The sequence below is a fragment of the Podarcis filfolensis genome (assembly GCF_964270895.1).
Source record: "Podarcis filfolensis genome assembly, chromosome: 13".
Classification (NCBI taxonomy): domain Eukaryota; kingdom Metazoa; phylum Chordata; class Lepidosauria; order Squamata; family Lacertidae; genus Podarcis; species Podarcis filfolensis.
In genome coordinates this window covers 42,743,407-42,767,911 of record NC_139615.1, presented here as the reverse complement: position 1 = coordinate 42,767,911, position 24,505 = coordinate 42,743,407, and the positions used below count along the sequence as shown (strand labels likewise).

Below are 24,505 nucleotides of genomic sequence, written 5' to 3'. Positions count from 1 at the left end.
ACACAAGAGCTCTACCATTTAAGAGTGCATAAAATTTTAATTGGCAACAAAACTAGAAGAGCAAACATGGACTGGGGTTCAAGTACAGTGTAAGACACACAGGCATACATAAAAGTCCTGCATCGGCGCCAACCAGACAGATGCAGCATTGGCTCAGTGCTTGATTGAGTGAAAATGATTAAGAAGAAAACAGCTCCCCTGGGGGTGAGAGAGAAATGGAAAGAAAAGGCTTCACTACACCATTTGGGGAAACTTCAGAACAGCAAGGTGTGTAGTAGACAGGAACACAGGGGGAAAAGTGTTCAAGGTTCTGCAAGTTTTGTCATCAACCAGCACGTGTCCTAGGTGGAAACTAAAACTGGAGTGGCAAAGCATTTTTAGAATGAAAAGCTACAGTGAACAATGAACACTCATGCCCCTAAGAAAAAGAGGGTAGGATTTTGGCAGAGATACAGAGGAGTTTTTAAAATACGTTCAACCTGTGTTGGAGAGACAGCTAGGACCAGCTTTCCTTAAACTCCTGACCCATCTCTTCCAGCAGAGTACATTTTAAGTGTTTCTTTTAAAAAACCAGGAGTGCACAGCACTCAGATCCACAGATGGAGGTGAGCCATTACAGCAATACTTACACTAGGGGAAAATGCTGGCTTTGCTAGAAAGTGACTTGAGTCCTGCCTTTCTGGTTTGCTGTTGGAAACTTTTAGCACCATAGGGTTAAGTCTACCATTCCCATCATACTTTGATTATCCAGTGGGAAGGGAAAGGGGGGAATACATTCAGCATGGGATGCAACTGTTGCAAATGCTACCTTCACTTTTGTCTTGCAAAGCTGTTGATTTTTCCATTGGGTAAGAATGCTTTGCAAGTAATATATGAACATCCAAGCTGATTCCCAGCTCTCTCAAAGGCAACCCTTGACTAGGAAGCTACAGCAAGGAACACCCAAACATCCTCCCTAAACCTGGAACTCTTGCAACAGCACAGATATGGCAGGGGGAAACTGGTTCAATGGGCCATCATTTTGAATGCAAACCTACCAAAAGCTGAGCTAGAAGTCACTAGCACCACATCCTTACTGCACTCACTGCACTCCCACAGTCTATACTCCCTGGGTCTGGCTCCAGTGTGTCATCTAGACCACCTTCCTATGGAAGACGTAAACTGCAGTATAACATCACGACTCAGTGAGAAAGGGAAGTGGTGTTACATAAGTAAACCATGCCTGAAGAAAGCTTGCTTTCTCTCAAGAACTTCTACACTTTATATGCTTCCTTCTGTTGGAGGTCTAGAACTCCCAGTCATCCATCTCAAGCTGCTCCAGATGGGAAACCAGTCCAAAAATAAGACTAGGATCTTGTGCCTGCATGCCTTCAAAGCTGGTGATAGGTGTGACAGGATACAGAAGTTCAGGAAGCGCTTCAGAGGCACGGCGTTTGATCTGGAAGACACGCGGAGAAGGGAAAATGCTAATTTGAGCAGAATTGACAACTCCAAGCTAGAGTGAAGAGGTTAAGTGTAACTTACACCCGTCTTATTATAGTCATGGGGTAGGGTATACAACTGCACTTTGAATATTTGGACATTCTCTGCATGTGCTGTTAATTTAGTTTCATTGACTATTGTGGTCTCCACTGAAATAATAAAATAGAATTCTGGCTTTCATTAGTTTCATAGCTGCTGGGAACAAACAGAGCTTGGCTGTTGCCTTCATGCCCTGTTTGTAAGTGTCTCTGGGGCATTTGACTGCCCACTGTTGGAAATAGGACAGTGGACTAGATAGATCACCCAGGGCCCTCTTCTGTTAGGGGACGAGGAGGTGGCATTTGTGGAAAAGTCAAGCCAGGTTGAATTTTGTATTGGGTGTTCTATCCAAACACAACTGCTCTTATTTCCTCCAATATACCCTCATATTCATACATTTCCCACCTTTTGCAGCATTTCTGAATGACAACCTCACTGGGGGGGGGATCCCAACAGTTCCCTGACTTCCTGGTAATCTGGTTTCACAGTGTAATCCAAAATAAATCCAACAAGTCATTAGTATAGGGGGTGGCTAATGTCTGGGCTGGAGCCAAGCAAATTTCTCCCCTCCCCTCCCCAAATGTCGGCAGTGTCAGCAAAAATTAAAACCAGTGCTGTGGTGTGCAGGGTGGTTTAAACCCATCCACTCCTTCCAGAAGCCTGATGGGGATGCAAATCACCCTCTTCTCATTCATCAGATTAAACATCTGATGAGTGGGGAGAAAGCAGTAGAACACCCCTTCCTAGCGGATCAACACAGATGTGTGCAAGTGAAGAGAGTGGGGTGGTCACATACATCACTGAGGGCTGACCAATGTAGCCCTTAAGCCAAAGAATTGGTTAACCACGCCTGCATTAGAAAAATGGGGAAAATTACCAAATTTTGTATAGCTACAGGCTCAGCACAATACAACAAAATAAACTCTCAAAAAAAACAACAACCCCCAACCCACCCACCCCCATCATGCATTAGTATCACTGATAAATTGTATACAGCCTGAGTGATATAACTGGCAAGCGATATTACCAAAGGACACTGCTATTTGTTTCAGGCTAGTGGCCAGCAGCAAGGCCATTGCAATCACATAAGCAGGATTGCATGCATTTTCTCAACAGGCAGACAAAACTTGAAAAACAAAAATTTCCTAACCTTCAGAGTAGGATTGGGCCAGTGCTTTTACTAAGGGGTAGATACTTTAGCCTCAGCAAGGCTGGGGGAGAGACAGAATAGTGTTGGAGCAACTCACAGCCAGTGAGGAAGGGAGAAAAAAGCCCCCAAAATCCTGAGTTGCAGGAACAATCTCCTTGGGTCACTGGACATATGTAGCAAGGTGTGCTTTGTGTTCCTTGCAATCTCTTGGCCCTCTTGCCCACCACCAGATCAAAGTGACCTCATTCACCCAAGGGTTGTAATAAAAACCAAGAGCAGCTTCCGAGTTTCAAAACCCTAGAAAAGTCCCATTATCACAGGAGAAAGTTCCAATAGCAATGGGGTCCCCCCACCCCCGGTTTCTGGAGGCCTACTTTCTGCTACAGCATGATGGGGGAAAAGGAAGAATATTACTGGGGCAAAAGTGTTACCTGTTTGAAAAAGGAATGGTTGAGCAGTGTACTTGCGCTTGGCCTGTTCAAGAGAATAACAAGAAGGGGTGGCGTATCAGTACAAGAAGGAATAAGGATGGAGAGAGAGCAGTAAATATTATATTTTATAGCTTCAGGATGGTGAAGCTCTAAGAAACACTTGCCCACTGTTTGTGGCTTTCCTATCTGCCCCAAGCGAGAAAAAGCTTCGGAACGTCCATATCCAGGTTAATGAAAGAACAGTGGGGAATAAGAACTGCAAGGGACATACAATCCCTGTTCCAACTACATCTGATAACACCTGAAAGCCACCATCCTCTCTATCAACCTGGGCTAGTAGTTCATCTAAGAAGTTTCTTGCTGTGGCTACATCAACGGCTATCCTGACTGTATCAACACCGATCACAAAAGCCATTCTACGTCTGCACATTTGGAACAGGTGAATACATTCAAGCAGAGAGGACATTTGCATACTTTGTTATTGCTTTGCACCTTCTGAGAGCAGATCTGTTTGATAAAGACTTTGAATGTCCCCCTTTTACCAGCCAACACCATGAGAATCTGCTTTATAGGGATACGCAAACAGCTGCTTTGATATATCCATTCATCAAGCCCTGCGGGATGTTTTAGCTCAGTCTCCCCCACCAGACGCTTTACAATTATCAAGTGTATCCCCTGTGCACCCTAATCAGGGAGTTTCCAGGCCTTCCACATTCTGGTGACAGAACCTAGGTTAGAGAACATGGATCCTACCAAGTGATGTTCTTCCTTCTTCTACCATCCCACTAGCATACTATTAGAAAAAAGGCTTCAATGTATACCAAGCATAACATAGGTCTCCCACATCACCAGAGGGGATGCACCTTTTCAAACCTTCCTCAGTCAGTGAGATTTCTTTGTTTTTGCTATACCTCAGGTCTGGGTTCCTTTGTAGGCATTGCTCCACAAAGTGGTGGAAGGAGGGCGAGAAGGTACGGTGGTATGGATGTGGTGCTGCCTCGCCATTAGAGGCCCTAGCACTGCTGGCTGCCATGCCTTCCCCCAGCCCAGTGCTAACCCCTGAGCGTGATGGCTTCATGGTCAGCTCCTCTGGAGGAATAGTAGTTGTGTCCAGCAGGCAAGGGACAGTGCCATTTAGCTTCTCCAAAAGCATCTGAAGTACAAGAGGGGGAAAGAAGGTGCATTTGGTTTACCAGAAAAGCTTGCCCTACAGTAACACGGCTAGTGCTGCAATACTTTTAGCTCTGATAATAGTACAGGCGGGGGCTGAAGTAGAGCAGAAAATTCCCTACCTGAGTTGCAGGCATATCCTTGAAAGGGACATGGCCATTTGCCAGCTCACAGGCTGTTATTCCTACACTGTAGATGTCAGATTTTGCGTCATAGCCTTGGAGATTCTAAAAGGATAAAATGAAAATAAGGTGCTTAATCCTTTGTGAGTCCTGTTTAAACTGTGGAGGAAATTAATTAAACAAAGAATCTATCACTGCTACCTACAAAAAGACAGTATTTTAGGAACAGAGGAAGCTGCCTCATACCGAGTCAGATCACTGGGTCCTTCTAGCTCAGTCCTGTTTACACCAGGGGTTGTCAACCTGGTCCCTACCGCCCACTAGTGGGCGTTTCAGGATTCTAGGTGGGCGGTAGGGGGTTCTACAGCACAAGCTGAATCCTCCTTCCATTGAGCACTGGTGGGCGGTAAGGAAATTTTACCATCAAGAAAGATGTATTAGCAGTCGGTAGGTATAAAAAAATGACTATCCCTGGGTCTACACTGACTGGTAGTAGCTCTCCAGGGTTTCAGATACAAGTTCTCTCCTTGGAGACATGGGTGTAGCCAGGATTTTTGTTGGGGGGGCAGAACGTTTGTTGGGCGGGGGCAAAACTGACATGATTGGTCAGTTAGTTAAGTACAGTGGTACCTCTGGTTATGTACTTAATTCGTTCCGGAGGTCCATTCTTAACCTGAAACTGTTCTTAACCTGAACCACCACTTTAGCTAATGGGGCCTCCTGCTGCTGCCGTGCCGCTGCCACACGATTTCTGTTCTCATCCTGAAGCAAAGTTCTTAACCCGGGGTACTATTTCTGGGTTAACCGAGTCTGTAACCTGAAGCGTATCTAACCTGAAGCATATGTAACCCGAGGTACCACTGTATTTCTATTGTTTTACATGATCTAGGGGGGCAGCTGCCCCCCACCCTGGCTACACCCATGCCTAGAGAGGCCAGGGATTGAATCTGGCATCTTCTGCATGTAAAGCAGATGCTCTACTCCCGAGCTGTGGCCCTTGTACCAATTTTATATGTGCTGTCAGTGTTACTTCCACGTTACACAAAAAGACCCCCCAGGATCTGCTCAACAGAGGAGGAGGATGTGACACCCCTAATCTGTGGTTTAAGCTCAAGCCCCTCAGTGTAAGAGTTCAGTGTTTCTTTTCGAAAAGTGGAGTCGGTGAGGTGGGAGGTTTACCTGAACAGCTACCTTAAGACTACATAGTTGGGGTATTACACAGAACAATTCGTTTTATCAATGAGACACATTTGTCAAGAGTTGGTCCTGTACACTCAAGGGCTAAGTAAACGAGACTAAGAAAGACTCTAACATACCTGCTGCAAGACCTCTGGGCTTAGCCATGGCAGAACCTTGATGCTATACTTGGGGAAATCATGAACTACTTTGAGACGCTGACCATGACTGATCATGCTTAGGTTACTGCGCAGGCCAGAGAGGTACACCTTCCCATCTGCAGAAATCAGGACATGACTGGCCTTCAAGCTCCTGCATACAAAGAGGATAGAGAGAAAGCAGCCACAAACCCCCTACCCAACCCCTCCATCCAACCCTACTCAATTTTATATGTAGGAAATCTAAAGCCTGGGATCCAAGTATATGCAAGTGTATACTGTAACACTACATACTATATGCAAATAGGAAGTCACGTATCATACTCAGCAACCATTTGATTGCCGAGTCGAGGCAAGACATCAACATCTATGCTTATTTCTCTGCAAGTGGGAGAAGCCTTGAAACTTTCCTTCTCCCTACCAAACCTAGTAAGAGTTGCTTAGCACACTTGTTGTTCAGGTTCCAGTCCATGCTTCTAATGCGGAGTAACAAATGAAAACATGGCAATCTAGACTGTACCTATGTACCAGACTTGAGAGAGAGGCTACCTGGTTCACAATTTAACAGAGTAACCCTAACAAAAAGGTAAAATTAGAGGGACAAAAGGACAACTAATTTTCACGGGGACATTTCTTTGCAAGCAGTAAGGGTAGAATGTCTGCATGCATACATGCTGTTTCTACATTGAGAGCCAGGCTCTCAGCTCAGCTCAGATTTTGTATGATAAATTCCATGATGATGTGGCAAACACACAGTAAACCCCAGTGGTAGTTTGCGTTGTGCCCTCCGACAAGAAGTAGGAGCAAGACAACTTAAATTCTCCTTTTGCCTAATCATGTTTCGAGTCCCATGACATTTTAACATTTCTTGTGTTGTTTGTCTACACCACAAACTCAAACCAGCTTCAACTCCACTTGACTGTAATGCTTACCAAACAAGCAGTCCAGGAAACTACAGCTCTACCAATGGACTACGGTTTTTTAAGAAACTGCACTCAAATGACTACAACTTCCTAAATCTTTGTGGGAAGCTGAGATACTAGGCCTCATTTCAGAAGAGTTAAATTTTGCATTCTATTGCTTAAAGGGCTTACCTGTGAACATATCCCATATGGTGAATGTAATCAAGGGCCTTCAAAACACCTTGGAGGATATAAGCCATAGCTAGCTCACTCATCCCATCCATAAAATGTGTACAGATTAAATCTTTAGCAGAACCTACAAAAAGGAGAAAAAACACAAGGTCCTTCAACGGTTCCAGAAAAACTAAACCCAGTTGTTTTAACAATTGCTCCTCTCATTATTTGTAGAAGACGGACACATGCATGGACCTGCCTTCAGATGCCAGAGGGAATAAGTTCAAGCACATATAACTACACTTGAGAAGACTAAAGTAATTTCTGGTCCAATTTTCTCTAATAGTACCCCACCCCAAACAAAACTTCCTCCCTTGTAGAGACGACATTAGCAGAGAGAAAGGTTAAATTTGATTGAACCAAAGGCTGGTTACAAGTACAAAAGCTAAATTCTGTCATTACAAAATTCTCTTTTTCCTCAAACAGGGAATTTTTATCGCAGATGCTCTGAAACCTTCATTTGCTTTTAAAAGGCTTTCAAGTTTTCCTTCCTGAGGGTTATGCTTACCTCAAAATGATTTAGAGACAGAGAGGCAAGGGCCTCACATGGAATTTCACCACCCACAGCCTAACAGAATACTCTGTCTCTGAGGTTAACGCAAAACTTTCCTGGAAAGAGCACATGCAGAGCAAATACTGAAAAAAAGGGGGGCCACTAGGTGGCACATCGGAAGATGGCTGACAATAACATCTCTCCGACCCACACGAGGTAATTTGGAGGCTATGATGGGGGTAATTAGCCTCCTTAACCCCCCCAGGATGGTGGGGGGGACGGCCCTTGCCTGCTGTGCCCTATACCACCCCCGAATTTGTGGGGGTGGGGGCACTAGGCACAAAGCCCTCCTGTGGGATTCCGGCACTCCTGGACGCCGTCCCTGATTCGCGCTGCTAGTTGCAAGCATCTTCAAAAGAAACAATTTGGACGAGATAAATTGCACATGCTTCAAGGAAAAAGGGGAGTAAAGACTGCTGACAGAAGAGATCTCTGATAACAAGACAAGAATAAAATATGAGAAGATACGTCAAGAAACGGTATGACTTGAGGGGGGAGGGGAAAAAAACCTGCCTTTCATTATGTGATTTAACAAGAATCCCCTCCCCTAATGAGTCAGGAACTAAGGACTTAAGCTGTGGATTTAAGGCTGTGTGGAGATAAACTTTCGAACCAAAGCAATGTTTCAAGACGAAGCTGGAAAGCTAAGAGTTTTGGAATGACGCAGTTAAAAATGCCGTCGCCATTTTGGGAGGCATTGTTGGAGCTCTTGGGTCTGGGAGGAGAAAGAGAGAAATAGAGTCGTTTACATACGTCTCGGTGGGACTTAAGAGCGACAATTGCCAAATTTATGATGGAAAGAGCGATGTTATCTACGAAGGAGATACATGGAAACCATCTGGACTTAGTGGAGGAACGGGAAATCCACACAGGATTATTATTTTGCTTATCGGCTTAAGGAGACTAACAGAAGAGATCGTAAAGGAAAAATAAAAATTATATGAACAAGATATGATGTGGAAACACCAAGATAAGACTGAATAGAATTATGAATTTTGTTTGGACTGATTGGGACTGATTTGGACATTAACGCAGTAATAAGAAGATGATCTGAATCCCCCTTTGGATCTTGAAGTATGGGTTCCCCCAACAAAATTTAAAAATTTGGCTTTGTAATTTGGAATTTATGTGATGTGATTTAATTTGATGTGATTGGCCAGTTAATAAAAATTATTTAAAAAAAATAATACTGAAAAAAAGGAAGCTGCCTCACCTCATTTACAGCACCATAAGTGCATAGGATCATCGTGGGTGTCTGAATGTGTCCTCACATTAAACCTATATCCTGTCTAATGGTGGAGGAAGGCTCAAGTTTTACTTACCATAGGCCATGAAAGGTGTAACAACCCACAGTTCATTGTCAGCTATGAAGGCTGCTTTATATGGCACAAGATTTGGGTGGCTGAAGAACTTTGAGACATGAAGCTCACCCTGAAAGCAAAAAATGATACGACAACAATTATTTTTTAAACAAATGAGTAAAGGAAACTTCAAGAGGTATGAATACTCTAGGGGGAAAACAATTGGCCAATTGACACCCCTTCACAACTTATATCATGGCTTATTGCTTCTTTTGCCAGTTCAGGGTACAATCAGAATTTGAATACTTAATCCACATGAATTACTGAGACAAATAAAATAATAAAAACACCACTGCACTGTAACAGGAGTAAACCAAACCAAAGGGTCAGCAATAAAACAGCATTTTGCTAGTAATTTTATTTGCTTAGCTATTTATACAGCAGGTAACAAGCTAATCAAGGTTTTTTATTGTTTACTCTTGTAAATCACTTGACGGCTTTGACTGTTTTTAAATAACTGGCTCTGCTGGCCAGGTGTTTTGTAAATTTGGGGTACAGCTCAGCAAAACATATTATGTAAATCAAAAGATATCAGCTTAAATGAGGGTGCCCCTTCTTTTTACAGGAAAAAATACATACATGCATACACTATATATTTTGGAAAGTTTCTTGCTTGACTGTTAACTATGCATTTGGACACTTGTTAAGATATTGTAACCCAATTCTTCATACTGGATCTTGAGATTAAACAGTGGACTTTCATCTATGTTTGGATACAACTGGGCACCATTTTGAATCAAGATGGCGGACTGAACCTTTCAAAATCGTCCTCACTCTAACCACTTCTTTAAAAACTATTAAATTTTTGGTTTCTTGGAAAAGTACACTGGGTATGAGGCTGCTGGCAGATAATAATGGGGGAGGGGTTGTTTCCTCATAATTTATTCAGACTTGCAGCCTGTATTACTTTTGAGTGCTCAAAGATAACGTTTACAGGCACTTAAAAAAAACCAAACTCCTTGATTTCAGTGGGTAAGACTTACATTGGCTATCACCTTTAAACATTTAAAAGTAATAAAATTCTATTCCAAACCAGTGCTTATGAACAATCTGAAACTAAATCCATGTAAGTCATAGTTGTCAATGATGGATTATCTATGTGTTCTCAGCATTAACAGGATCCCAGTATCTTGAAAGAACATATTTGCAGTCCGTGGTGTCTTTGTGACCCAATTTTGCTCCTGGATTGTCATGAAAGCTTTTCTTATCAGCTACAACTAGCAAATGCCCCTACTTGTTAGATAGGTGACTGTTAATCTCAAAGATTAATTACTGTAATATACTATCCATGGAGTTGCCCTTGAAGACCACTTGACATTTCAGATGACAGAGAATACAGTGAAATTCATAATGCATTACTACATTATAAGCAACCAATAAACTACAATATAAAATGAACAAAAATATTGAGTCTTTCTGTGGTGCTTAGGACCTAATGATTCATTCTACTAACTCTTCCCCTCTACATCATGAAGTCGTTTTTATCTTACCAGGGACTTACGTCTGAGCAGACATGCATAGGATTACACTATAAAGAAGCCATTTAAAGCTCCAAATCTTCCAACTGTAACAGCAATTTAGCAGTGGAAGATGTTATGGAAATGCCTTTCTTGTAAGTTCAGGAGGACAGGAATTTGTTGTCTATCTCTGTTTCCCAACTGGGAGTCTTGGGCAGGATATTCCAAGGGGGGCCACAGGTGAAAATCACATAAATGGGGGGCCACAGCACGAGGCTAGGGAGCCACAGAGGGTCATGAGAAGTGAAGGGAAAAAAGCATTAAAAAACCCCTGATCGGCTGGCTATCACAAGAGGGTAAGGGGGCAACCTACCAGGGCCTAGCGCTTCTTTTTGCCACATGTGGCTTCTTGGAGCTGTCCTGGTTTATTTCTGGCGGGAGGGGGCGATCACTGAGGCTCCAGTTTGGCCAGCAGAGCCTGTGATCCAGAACCTCCAGGTCAGGTAAGTCTGGGCGAGCCAGAGTTGCTTGTTGCTGCCGCCAGTGCTGGTCCTGGGGGCAGCCTGGGCCTGACTCTGCAAGGTGCAGGGTGCAATCCACTGCAGCACCTAGAGGATCAGGGCCTTCAGATGTTGTCGGGGGGCGTAGGGCCCGTCAGCAGCGTCTGTCCAGCTCTGCAAGGCGTGGGGTGAAATTCACCCCAGAGCCTGAGTGGGTCATCTGGTGCTGCTGACTTGCATCTAGTAAATAACTATCTACTCACAAGAACGCTGCACTGAGTTCAGTAGGCCTTACTCCCAGGTAAAAGTGTGTGGAGCTACAGTGTTTTATCTAAGCAGCCAGGTTCCTCCAGATGACAAGATCTTTTTGCAGCAGGTCAGTGTGGACCACTTGCTTTTTAAAATTTTCCCATATATACCAAACTCCCTGTGTGCCTTTTGGACTGTATCTACTGTAGGTTTCCCCTACTGTATCAAATAACTCGGGTTAAATAAGTGTTGTTTACTTTTTATAATACATGGAAGATGGATCTCCCTCAGAAGGTTCTAGACTCTCCTTCCTTGGAGATTTCTAAGTAGAGGTTGGATGGCCATCTGTCATGGATGCTTCAGCTGAGATTCCTACATTGCAGGGAGCTGCACTAGAAAGATGATCCTTGGGGTCCCTTCCAGCTCCATGAGTCTATGTTTTTGTGCTTCAACAATATTTCATTACAGTGGTACCTCGGGTTACATACGCTTCAGGTTACACACGCTTCAGGTTACACACGCTTCAGGTCACAGACTCCGCTAACCCAGAAATACTACCTCGGGTTAAGAACTTTGCTTCAGGATGAGAACAGAAATCGTGCTCCGGCGGCGTGGCAGCAGCAGGAGGCCCCATTAGCTAAAGTGGTGCTTCAGGTTAAGAACAGTTTCAGGTTAAGAATGGACCTCCGGAACAAATTAAGTACTTAACCCAAAGTACCACTGTATGTTTTTATCATTTTATGCAATTGTATTTTGTATAAATTATAAAAATGTTCTATTTACAAACAAAACCTTTAAATAGCTACCTTTCTACCGGTAGGACGGGGGTGGGGGCATGAGTGTAGCCAGGATTTTTGTTAGGGGGCAGAATCTCAGATTTGTATTGATTTTCACTTATTGGGAGGGGCAGTTGCCCCCCTCCCCCATCTAGGCTACGCCCATGGGGGGCATAGAAAGGAAACAAGTTTGGAAGGGGGCTACGGGGATAAAGGTTGGGAACACTGGTCTATCTAGTCTTAAGACAGAGACTTTGTCAGTTGTTCAGTTCTACAACCCAGCCACTAACAGATGAAACAACACTATATAGAATCATAGGGGCCTAAGAAAGTGGAATGTCAGCAAAGGAGTGTCATTTGCCACAGTAATTCAGACTGAATCAAGGTAAGCATCTCCAACTAAGGACAAAGCAAAGTAACAGCACAAGATTGCTACCTCTACCTGCAAAAATGCGACCATCTCATTGGTGCAGGCCTCTAAGTTGATCCTCCGTACAGTGACAAACTCTCCTGTTGGTTTATACCGTGCAAGATTCACTATCATTAGCTCCTCAAAACCCTTGCCTGAAAAGATAAGAGGCATTTTTGTCACAATAACACTTTCCACAAAATCTTAACTGAAGCATTTTCCTGCTGGGAGTTACCTATTTTTGAAATTATGGTAGAATTCAGATAAAACCTATCTTAATCTAGGTTCTAAAGCTGAATTTATCAGTTTTCTTCCTACTTATTTCATTTTGTTAATATGTTATAGTGTTCATTTATATACAGCTTACTCGTTTTCTTTTTGACTCTTGTTATATTATAAATCAAACCAAGAAACAGCTAGCAGAAAACAAAGCAAATGACCAGCTTGTTATAACTTCCCTCCGTTAAATGAAATGGAAATGCTAAACTTCTACAACACAAATTTTCAAACAAACAAAATGCGTACCACAGTGGAATACCTGCCAGTAAACAATGTCTGGAAACAATAAAAATCATTCATTCTATCACAATGTTCTTTTATCAATGGGACTTAAGTCCTGGCAAACTTTTCACACTGATTTTAATGGATTCTATGTGTGACTAACTTAGTCCTGCTCTAGCTCACTTTTTTATGATTTAGACTGCATGATAAATCATCATTAGATAAAAAACAATCATGAAGGATGTTACCCATCACAAGGTATGATCTGAATATTCAGGAGGCCATCTCCTTGCTAAAGCTTAGTAGGTCTGGATACAATAACAACAACAAGAACAATAATAATAATAATACTCCACCCATCTGGCTGGGTTTCCCCAGCCATTCCAGGCAGCTAGTCAGTGACTGAATGAGTGATCACCTGGGAAATAGATGGGCACTGTCTTGAGTTTCACGATGGAAAAAAGGCAGGATATAAATGTAATAAAATAAATACAAATACACTTTTTTTAAAAAAATAATTGTTTAAATTGCTATGACAAGTTACTTTTTCTATGTAATTTCTCTGAAATTAAGACAACTCTCCATAGTAAATTTCATGGTGATACAATATTTGTACAAAGTTAATAACTGCAGAATGTTAAGAAGTAGTCACACTTCTAAATCCCATTTATTATACTCCTGCAGCTGTATGATGCTTAAAATTAAGGAGTAGGGTAAGTGAAGCAACCACCTTGAAAAACAGTGGGTTGGAAAATCAGCTCAGAATTTTTTTAAAAAGCAAGTCTTCAGAAGAAGTCTGAATTTGCCATCTCAGGACATGACAAGTTTGGGGAGAGGGAAGAGGTGTCTGGACAATTATCAGTGTCTACAACAGCAGGACAGGTTTCACAAATGGATCTTGAATACAATAAATACCTTGCAATATCCCTTGCCTGAAAATGGAACCTGTTCTTCTCAACACGCAAGGAATGAAAGACAGATATAAAACCTTATCCATTTCAAAGTGACTAGAGGGAATTTAGGAAGTAGCACGGGTGGAAAGAGCATTGGGCTTTGCTGTACTGCATCAGAAATGGCAAGGGAATGGAAGGTGAACAACAGCAACTGATTAGGACTAACCCCACACGTATGAGTGACCTGATAGATGTCCAATTCTGCATTTTTGAGATTCTGTATTCACCCCAGAACACACTGACTCCTAATCCCAGCTTCACCTGAAATAGCATGGGGAGGGCAGCATTTGATTGCCCAAGAACCAAAACAATTTCCTCCAGACTCAGCAAAAACGCTGAAGCTGGAATGAGAGAGGTGACAATGATGATGGGTGGCCTGGCACCTCCTTCCCAATACCCACCCACCCAGAGGTGTCCCAGTTTCCCTAATGTCTCAGTACTGCATTACAAGAGGATATTTCTTTTTTAATTATTTGTCATTTTATGGCTTAACAGTATATGCCTAGAAAGAAAACAGCAGCCAATATCAGTGCTGTTAAAAATAACAGAACCTCAAGAAAGGATAACATTATTCAACTCATAAACAAAGTCAACTAAGGAAATGAGGAGAACTTCAGTACTATGAAAAGTGAAACACCCAAAACTAAAATCAAAACATTACCTATTATGGTCAGTAACTCATAACAATTGCTGTCGGGCAAATAACAGTTCATGGTGTCCCTTTTCGGGGAGGATGCTATAGATTCTGAGCTTGCTTCATTGGTCTGGAAAAGAAAAGAGTAAGATGCAAGAGACTAACAGGACAGGGTTAGCTTTTCTGTATGACAGTTTTGAATACACAGTACTCAAATTGCAAGGATGTGGTTTGTATGCTGGAGAATCTCTCCAAAATATCATTTATAGCCTTTTGTAACCTTAGGATACAATCCTATACACAAGTCCCAATGAACTCAATGGAACTTACTTTTGAGGGGGCATGTATAGGATCATGCTCAGAGTTCAAAAATGTCACTGCTCTCACAGCTTATGATGTATGGTCTCCTTTGCTACCTCATATAATCAAATTCCCTCCCAGAACACTCTTGTGGCCTGCCTCCTCAAAACCAGCACACAAAAAAATCAAAATCCAAGAAATTTACAATTTTCAGATGCAAACATTTCCACATGTAGATTTGAAATCTGGGTTTAGAAGTGCCATGCAACTTCAAAACTTCCTGTCACCACTTTCCGTCCTACAGGAGGTACCATAATATCTCAAGTTCAATCTTCATCTCCTCTAACTAAAAGAAGAAATAAACAGGGCTAGGAAAGACTTATGACTGAAATGTGGAGAGCCACTGTCAGTCAAATAAGGCTCTTAAGCTAGATGGATTAATGGTTCATATGTTCCTACAACAGCTTCCAAAAGGACAGTCATTGTATTTGCTTTGTAATCTTACTGAGAAACCCTTGTTTTTTATTCACTTCCCTTATTTGTGCTTCAATTGTCTGAAAAGCACAATGCACACTGAATGCACTTCATAAATGGGAAAATGCCTGTAATAATAAAAACAGAGAACCTGCAAAGAAACTCAGATACTGGAAATGAAAAACGAACAGGGAAAGTCAGACTTCAGCATAATGGCAGCTGTGCGTCTAACAGTGCAACCTTAATTATGTTTACTCAGAAGGAAGTCCTACAGAATTCCGTGGGGCTTACTCTCAGGAAAGTGTGCTTATGAGTGCAGCCTAAAACTCTTTTAAGATGAAGGCAGTTATGTTAGTAAAGCATAAAGTTTTGTATTGTAATAAATAGCTAATCTGCTATTTTTACACATCAAGATCCCCTCCCCCAGTACATTTTATTATGACATTTCCTCCCCCTCTTCCAAAACTTCTTAATGTATTTTCTACATCTCCACGCAGAAACAGCAACTGGTTGAAAAATTCTATCCATGCAGAGGAACTCTACTGAACTTGGTATTTTATAAACAAGTAAAAAAGCTTAAATTAAAATGCTACTTGTGAAGTACAGCACACAAAAAGCCCCTGCAAGAAAAACAAATACAGCTGCCCGCAAGGGTTTCAACACAGGACCTCTTTTGGTGTAAATGGCTAAAATTTAGAAAGCAGGAAAGAAAAAAACCCTTCTCCTTCTGAATTTATAAAATACTCTAGCCTCTAAACAGATGGCTTTTTGGATACTTAAATTTAGCTGGACCTATATTTTAATAAAATGTGTTTGGAAAAATCAGATGTACTTTTACTAGTGTGACTGGAAAAAAACAGAGCCAAGACTGGAAAAAGAATCTTGTGTACAAATTAGCAACTCAAGATTTGACCACCTACTCCAGTCTCTTCTCCCAATCAATCTCTTTAGCATCCTTGGCCCACAACCCCCCAAATACTACCTTGTTCATTCTCTCCATACCAGTATAACACAAGCACCCCATCCCTAGACTCCCATGTGAGATTTTCCCAGCTTCATTTTATCTAGTTCTTAGCCTTCACTAGCCTTCATATGCTAAGATTCAACCATTTTTTTCCACTGCCCAGTCTGCCTTGCCTACTTCAGCCAATATCTCTCTCTGCTTTATCCTCACTCAGCTTTCAGCCTGCCTGACTGCTTTATCTTTCCTTCTCTCCCTGTCAACAGTATAGCCCCTTCTACTGCTAGATCATGTAAAATACATCCCTCATTCCCCTTTTCTCATTGGCCCTTCCTTACCTTAGCTTCCTGTCAACTCTTGTCTTATTTTCCTCAAACCTGCACCACCTATGATTTTGTTTCTCAGCTCACTGCCTACTCTGCTCCAGTTCATTAGCTACTCTGGCTACCAATTACATGTGTCATAACTTCCCAACTTTCTGGGCCCTTTTCACAGGCCTCGGCTTCCTTTCCTACTCAATAGCTCCTCTTGTTCCTACATGACATGATTTTCCCCAGTGAAAATAACCTTTCATTTCTCTCACAGAAGCTGCACATTGTCGCAAGGTTGTAAATGCTGATGTATATACCCTGAAGAGCTAGAAAATTTATTAACGTTCCATGACATCACAACAGTTCAATAAATGGTATGTGTGTGTTGCAGTCAGACAGGCCATTATTAGTTTTACACTGTAATCCTATACGTGTCTACTCTGTGGGGCTTTCGTCTAGGTAACTAGGGATAGGACAGTAGCTGTGGACTACCAGATGTTCCACATATTCACATTGATATGGAAAAGTAATAATCCTAGGTGTCAGCAAGTTGGCCAGGTCCCTGGGATTTTTCCAGCTCTGGCCACAATTGTGATAAGATAGTGCAAATTGATTTTGGCAGGCCATTAACTCTTGAATTTGAGCATAGGCTGAGAAAAAGGATGGTTTTGAATATTTAAAAATAGCTGTTCAACTATCTCACTTCCAGATTTTCTTTTTTAAACAGGAATTTTATCGTTTTGTTTTTTTAAAAATAAAAGATCAGCTGAACAGCCATATAATTTTACATTACTAGTGAAAACAACCATTTAAAATCCAGGATTTAAGGCTAAAATAAATCTACATGCCACACACCAAAATCTTATTTCCAGGTTGAAACCTTGTTCCCACAAATGTAGAGCTGAAAATATTAGATGTATAAATAAGGCAAAATGGAAAAAAATGTCATAATGTCCACAAATCTCCATGCAATAGGCCACAGCACCACAGCCTACAAAGGTCACTTACTTTTCTCCGAGAGTCACCCGGAGGCTGCTCTGGAGTAAAGAAATCAATCATTCATTCAACTGTGTTTTCTTAAATAGATACCCATTAAGAACAAAACCAGAATCAGTTCATTTACAAGAGATATTCAAATAACCTCAAAAGGGCATCATAACCTACACTAGTGTCATTCTGACCACTGCTACTGGACAAAAATAGTAATTCCTTGCTGGTTTGGGGGATCTGATTTATGCTATTTTGTTCCCCTAAAACTTATCCACATAAACAGCTTTAAACTGAGAGAGACTTCAAGCTACATTTTCCTTCCCTCAAGAGGCATAGCGCCATTTGTATAGTGTCCAATTCTCCATCACTGGGAAAAAAAGAAATAGTTTGAGATCCTTGCTTTGAGGCTCTAACATTGTGAGTTGGAGCCTCAACAACCCAACCACAGCCAAGCAAGAGGGAAATATGAGGACTGCAAAACTGGAGCCAGGAGCCAGTTCTGAACTAGCTTATACAGGCTTACTCACAGTTGGCATATGGAAATCAATGGATTTTTCAAGCTCACCTATTTCAATGAGTCTACTTTAAATCTGAGGATTTTACAATCCACAAGCACTTCTGAATCTGCTTTTTGTAGATAAATCACTTTAAATAGTCAGTGCTAAAAGATATGGGAAGGGAAAGAACCTACTAAACCAGTGATAAGAACACTGGAGAAAAATTAAGTTTGGATGGGCGAATTCAGAAGTCAGGGCAGATTAAGTGCAAATAGATGTTTTGTACTGATATCTAAAAAAAAAAAACCCCAAAGCTCATTATGCAGATAAGCCATCTGCCCTACAGTCAAATTATGACTAGCTTAAAGGAGGGCAGCTCAAAAGATGGCCTTCAAATCAGACCTGGGTGCAAATGCAAAAAAAAAAAAAAAAAAGAGGAAAAAGGGAGAGGGTTCACATGAGGCTCAAAACCCATGAAAGAAGCAACATGACATAGTAGACAACTTGTCACCCTAAAATTTCAGAGACCTGGGACAGATTCAGACAATGACTCACTAGGGCTCCCTTGTCAAGCCATTACTATTTAGAGACTTTTTGTAAGTTGCAATGAGATGCAATTCAAAATACTTTCCAATCACCTGGCATGAAGGCAGCTTTTAGAGGCGTTATGTATTTTTTGTTTAAAGTTCAGCAATGTCACAGTTGAGTACTTTTAGATTTATTTGATGGATGCTCTCCAGACCCAGTGATGTTAATGTTTACCATATTTTTTGCTCTATAGGACGCACTTTTTCCCCTCCAAAAATGAAGGGGAAATCTGTGTGCGTCCTATGGGGCGAATGCAGGCTTTCCCCGAAGCTTGGAGAGTGATAGGGGTCGGTGCGCACCGACCCCTCTCACTCTCCAGGCTTCAAGAAGCTATCAGCAAGGCTGGGGAGCCTGCGGGAGTTCCCGCAGGGCTCCCTAGGCTGTGGATAGCAGCCTGCCGCCCGGAGCGCTGGGTGCTCTGAAGCAGAGCGCCCCGCGCTTCGGGAAGATATCCGTTTCTCCTCTAAAAACTACGGTAGGTGCGTTTTTAAAAGCTTGGGCTTCCCCCGCGGCTGGGGGGGAAAATAATTCCCCCCCCAAAAAAATTAGGTGCGTCCTATGAGCCGGTGCGTCCTATAGGGCAAAAAATACGGTAATTTGTTGATAAGTCTGGGAACAAGCAATTGCTACTTTGAAACTGTCCCTATGTTTAAATTCTGCCTGCATGGGCAAAGCTTACATATCAAGAAGACTTCTACTCCAGCCTTTCCCTTGATATGTTAGCTTTCCAAACAAGCAATCTGGCACATTCATTCTGAAAGGGTATTTGTTTGGCTTGGGAGGTCTCTAATCTCATGCTCATGGAACACTGGAATTGGCTCAAAGAATACATTTTAATTTCTAATCCAGAATTTTGTTACTACAGAATGGAATAAGGGTCATATCTGTTTAATTATAGCCACTTAAGGCTTGAGTAAAAGGGATGTGGGTCGCGCTGTGGGTTAAACAACAGAGCCTAGGACTTGCCGATCAGAAGGTCAGCGGTTTGAATCCCCGTGATGGGGTGAACTCCCGTTGCTCGGTCCCAGCTCCTGCCAACCTAGCAGTTCGAAAGCACGTCAAAGTGCAAGTAGATAAATAGGTACCACTTCAGCGGGAAGGTAAACGGCATTTCTGTGCACTACTCTGGTTTGCCAGAAGCAGCTTAGTCATGCTGGCCACATGACCCGGAAGCTGTACGCTGGCTCCCTCGGCCAATAAAGCAAGATGAGCGCCGCAACCCCAGAGTCGGCCACAACTGGACCTAACTGTCAGGGCTTGCTTTACCTTTAAGGCTTGAGTATTTAAGCAGAATTTGTGGTGGAAATCTCTTAATGTTCCTATAAACAGGTACAGTTTCAAACCAATGTATTAGAGTGACTGGAAATGTCTCTCATTGAAATCCAGTCAAAATAAATGGTAAGAGCACAATCCACATTAGAGAAGCTCCTAGTGGGTACTGCAACTCATGAAACAGTGGACAGATTTTGTAAACTAGGAGCAGAGAACCTTTGTCCTATTGTCTTTGCCCCATGGGAAAACCCAATTGTGAGCCAAAGCCAACTGAGCAGCATTTCTATCACAGTAGGATTATATAGATCTCTCTCTGTACAACCCTGTCTCTGCGGGTCACATGAAATTAAGCCAAGAGCCACATCTTCCCCAACACCATTTGTCTTTGTGAGGTTCCTCCAGGATCAAAACTGAAATTACATCTACAGATGTGCTGTCAAGTATTTAACTTACTTTCACAGCACTGAGAAACATGGAGCACAGCTAAGGAAATAATTGATTCATTTAAAGCACTTACCTCCAAACAATTCCAACTCTCTCAAGCCCTCAAAAATGAACTTCTCGGACATCCACCGCTAGAAAAATAAACCCCACAAAGGCATAACTTAATGTGGCACCATTTATTTTAATTGCACTTAACCAATGAAAAAACCTCTGTTGACGTAAAATGCAGCAACAAAGAGATTGTTCAGACATAATGCCTTGATATTACACCTAAGGCTCCCATGCAATCCCCCATGAGGCCTGCTGTTTTATCTGAACCAGCGCACTATGGTATGCAGTGTAAGCAAAAGTTCTAGTGTGCCATTTCAGACAAACAGTAAAACACGGTTTGCCTCAAATCAGGATCAGAGGAGGGAATTGCTATGCGAAAGGGAAGAATGATTTCTCACTGCTCATTCATGGTTTGCAATTTGCAAAAATCTTTCCTTAGTAACAACATCCTGCCCTCACCTAATTTCAGACACTTTTCTCCCACCCTAGCTTCAATATGTAAAGCCAAGATACAAAGAACAGCGCCTGAAGCAAGGGAGATAAAGTGTTCATTCCCCCCACCCACATTTTTCTCTTGATGTTAAGAGTGTGTATGTGATAGAAATATGTGAACAAGCCTGGCTGGCCCTGTTGCATCTATTTTGGTCCTAAGTCGTGTCTAACTTGTTCCACTGGCTTCAATGAGGCAAAGTCATGACTAAGTTTAACTGAATCAGCAAAATCGTTTTGTGGCAACTTGGAACAATCTTACTAAAAATATAAAAATCCCCATGCCTATAAAAAGAATCTGTAGTGTGGAGTTGAAGTTTTTTCACTGTTAGAAATGCATTGCTTCTTAAGATTAATTAGTAACATAATGAATGAGCACAACACAAGTTAAATCGGGAAACTGGGATTGTTAAAATTCTAGTCCAATCTAAAATCAAACTTGTAATTAACTTTCCTCAGGTGATTTCTAAGAAGCACATACATATATATGTGTACAACTCTTCAGGCAAGCTAAAATTACTATGGTAACAGTTTTCAGTGCTTTAATCCCCTCCCCAATCGAAATAACATAAAGTTAAGTGTATGCTATTGAGTTGCCATGTCTTAAAATATCTATAAGTGCTCCAACAAAACTAATGTCCTGTATACCTGAAGGAGCGTCTCCACCCCCATCGTTCAGCCCGGACACTGAGATCCAGCGCCGAGGGCCTTCTGGCGGTTCCCTCATTGCGAGAAGTAAGGTTACAGGGAACCAGGCAGAGGGCCTTCTCGGTAGTGGCGCCTGCCCTGTGGAACGCCCTCCCAGCAGATGTCAAAGCAATAAACAACTATTTTACTTTTAAAAGACAACTGAAGGCAGCCCTCTTTAGGGAAGTTTTTAATGTTTGATGCTGTACTGTTTTTAATATTCAGTTGGAAGCCGCCCAGAGTGGCTGGGGAAACCCAGCCAGATGGGCGGGGTATAAATAATAAATTATTATTATTATTATTATTATTATTATTAGTTGTTGAATTGTTCCTCAAGTCAAATATTTCACAGCTACTTTTCAGAAAAAACAACTTTCATATATTTATATAGCATGTAAAAATTAAGATGGCACACATTTAGGAAAGAAAAAAAAAGTTAAACAAACACGTTAAATCAGCACTGAGTCTAGCTGCTTAAACTGCATGACATTGTGTTTACTGCTATGGGTCTTCTTTAAGATAGCAGTGGCCAGCTTTGTCAAAAATGGTCCACCTAAAAAGAACCACTTCACAACCAAATCATAATTTTGAACCGAGTGAATTTATCAGTTCCAGCTTGAAACTAACTGTATCTTTCCTCAAGAACATTGTTTCTTTCCCAGAAAGTACACTTAGGATTGCAATCAATGTGTGCTGTTCCTAACTTCTGTCATCACCCTCACAGGACGAGACGCTTTCTGAAAAGGAAACGTGAGCAGGGTGGAATCTAGACAGATATTTAAAAAGTTGTGAAAATGCTTTTTAAAAAAACATTTTGAAAAAATATGGGATTTGCCATAGCTCACCATCGCCATCAAGTGTCACATTCGTATATTGCACTTTACAACACACTTAAAACATTTTATTTGCAGCTGTATAGCTGAGTCCCAAGTCAACACAGCTCTGTCTCATAAAGCAAGCCCTATACCTTGAAAGGACGTGCAGAGAAATGCTAATTAAATCGTGAAAGTGTTTGACACTCACCCTAATTCGTTCGGGTTTACTTACAAGGAAAGACATGGAATCCAGACTTGGTAATGCTACTCCAAAGGCATGAAATGTTAAAATAGGCCTGATAATAACAAAAAAAGGGCAGAAAGTGATTCACAAGGCTGTAAAACAAATGGGCTCATTCTACCTTAATTCCAACCAACAGTACTTTTGTTTGGTAAAGGAAAACTCTTAGTAGGGGATGAACCAAATAAGCAGGGCTCCAAAAGGTGGTGGGAACTGTGCAATGGCTTAAGTACTGGGCTTAGATCCAGGAGCACCAGACACAAATGCCTCTGCAGTCACAAAGCTCACCAGGTTGTCATGTAGTAATAAAAATCACATCAGCCAAATTTAATTACTTAAAGAGCACAATGTGAATGCTGGTGATAGGAACTATGTAGAGAGGGCACATGCGCAAACGAAACACATACAGGAAAAGTGTTCTGCTAACGATAGCCTTCTCAATATTTCTATGGGTATGCCATCTTAGGACTCCAGACCGAAATGCCCAACAGTAACTTCTATGGCGCCCCTACAACTGGAGATGCAGGAACAAAGCACCTTATGCAGGCATGCAAGGGAAGCGGGGAAATCAAGACTTTTAATGCACAAACGTTGCAAATGTCTTGCATGCCCCTCTCCTCAAATTCAAATGCATCTTGTTCATCTTATTTATTCCAAGTAGGGATCCTGCACTATTGGCAAGCGCGATGACCAGGATAGAGCTGGCGAAGGAATACCCAGCACAAGGCTGCAACTGGGGCAAGCTCTGCCATGCAACTGTCTAAAGAACAGGAGCTCTGCAGGAGCAAAAAAAAAAAAGGTTGGCAAACCCCAACTGTCTCCCTCTTTTCAGAACCCACTTCGCTCCTGAGGCTGCTGTTGCTTCTCTGTTACCAGGGGTGAAACTAAGGGTTCCTTCCCACCCCTCACAGCTTATGTACAGTGGTACCTCGGGTTACATATGCTTCAGGTTACACATGCTTCAGGTTACAGACTCCACTAACCCAGAAACAGTGCTTCAGATTAAGAACTTTGCTTCAGGATGAGAACAGAAATCGTGCTCCGGCGGCGCAGCAGCAGCGGGAGGCCCCATTAGCTAAAGTGGTGCTTCAGGTTAAGAACGGTTTCAGGTTAAGTACGGACCTCCGGAACAAATTAAGTACTTAAACTGAGGTACCACTGTACTTAATTCGTTCCAGAGGTCTGTTCTTAACATGAAACCGTTCTTAACCTGAAGCACCACTTTAGCTAATGGGGCCTCCTGCTGCCGCTGCGCCGCCGGAGCACGATTTCTGTTCTCATCCTGAAGCAAAGTTCTTAACCTGAGGTGCTATTTCTGGGTTAGCGGAGTCCGTAACCTGAAGCGTATGTAACCTCAGGTACCACTGTATTCTATAGCATTTTATTCCCTAGTTTTCCCCCTCGCACTGACACAGGGCCTGCCCAAGACATTTGGGTGCCCGAGGCGAACCCCCCAAAATGGGACGCCCCCTTCTTCCCCGCCAAGGGAAGGCAGCCTGAGAGATGGGGGAGGGAGAGAAAGAAAAGATGGACGCCGGGAGCTGCCGACCCTGAGGACCCTGCCGCCTAAGGCAGTCGCCTCACCTGGCCTCACGGGTGGGCCGGCCCTGCTGCGCGCGCATGCGCAGACGAGGGACCCTTTCTTCTCCCAACGGTCTCCCTGACGGGGGTCGATACGGAGCAGGGAGGGAACGCGTTTGAAAAGGAACCGTTGAGAGGGGGGTGGGGGCGGCACGCGCGGCCGCTGCCTCCTCCTCGGCCCCTAACGGCCCTCTCCCGCCCTCACTCAGCCTCCTGAGGGCAGCTCCTCACTCACCTCAACACCTCTCGGCTGGTTCCCCTCAGCGGCCTAGCGAGATAAAGAAACGGTGTCCGGTGTGTGTGAGGGGGAGGCGGGGCCAACGACGCCACTGGCGCAGCGCTACGCAGCTCACGTCGCAGCCCGGCGCCTTCTCCGCTTTGAAGTTGGGGAAGGGAGGGGGCGGAGAAAAGCCCTGCGCCGTCCATAGAGAAAGGGTTGGAAATGGTAGAGTGACAACGCTCGGCTATGCAGATGCCACTTCCGGGTTCCTTTCAGTCCTTGCCCACCACCGCCGTTTTTGGGCTTTGCCCTTTCTGCGGTCGGGCG

General features: G+C 42.7%; 1 protein-coding gene across 8 annotated transcripts; it reads right to left on the bottom strand.

Moving 5' to 3' along the window:
* Positions 1-17: 17 nt before the first annotated feature.
* STRADA (STE20 related adaptor alpha) lies at positions 18-24,505 on the bottom strand. Of its 8 annotated transcripts, none has more exons than XM_083583152.1 (13): positions 24,194-24,351; positions 22,345-22,432; positions 20,168-20,225; positions 17,312-17,340; positions 14,285-14,387; positions 12,203-12,324; positions 8,740-8,848; positions 6,823-6,946; positions 5,711-5,882; positions 4,395-4,499; positions 4,014-4,255; positions 3,103-3,145; positions 18-1,438 (listed from the first exon to the last, which is right to left on the bottom strand). In XM_083583152.1, exons 2-13 carry the CDS (start codon positions 22,378-22,380, stop codon positions 1,286-1,288), a joined length of 1,296 nt encoding a protein of 431 aa, XP_083439278.1. In that variant the 5' UTR covers positions 22,381-22,432; positions 24,194-24,351; the 3' UTR covers positions 18-1,285. The 8 variants fall into 8 exon arrangements, with proteins under 8 accessions (XP_083439278.1, XP_083439279.1, XP_083439280.1 ...); XM_083583153.1 differs by having other exon boundaries at positions 22,369-22,432; XM_083583154.1 differs by lacking the exon at positions 24,194-24,351 and adding an exon at positions 23,962-23,998.

Excerpts from the sequence above, each read along its gene's own strand:
- STRADA (XM_083583152.1), bottom strand. The coding sequence starts at position 22,380 with ATGTCTTTCCTTGTAAGTAAACCCGAACGAATTAGG. Across the intron at positions 14,388-17,311 it reads CGGGTGACTCTCGGAGAAAA|ACCAATGAAGCAAGCTCAGA; the intron begins GTAAGTGACCTT and ends TTTCTTTTCCAG. Across the intron at positions 6,947-8,739 it reads TACACCTTTCATGGCCTATG|GTTCTGCTAAAGATTTAATC; the intron begins GTAAGTAAAACT and ends TCCTTTTTGTAG.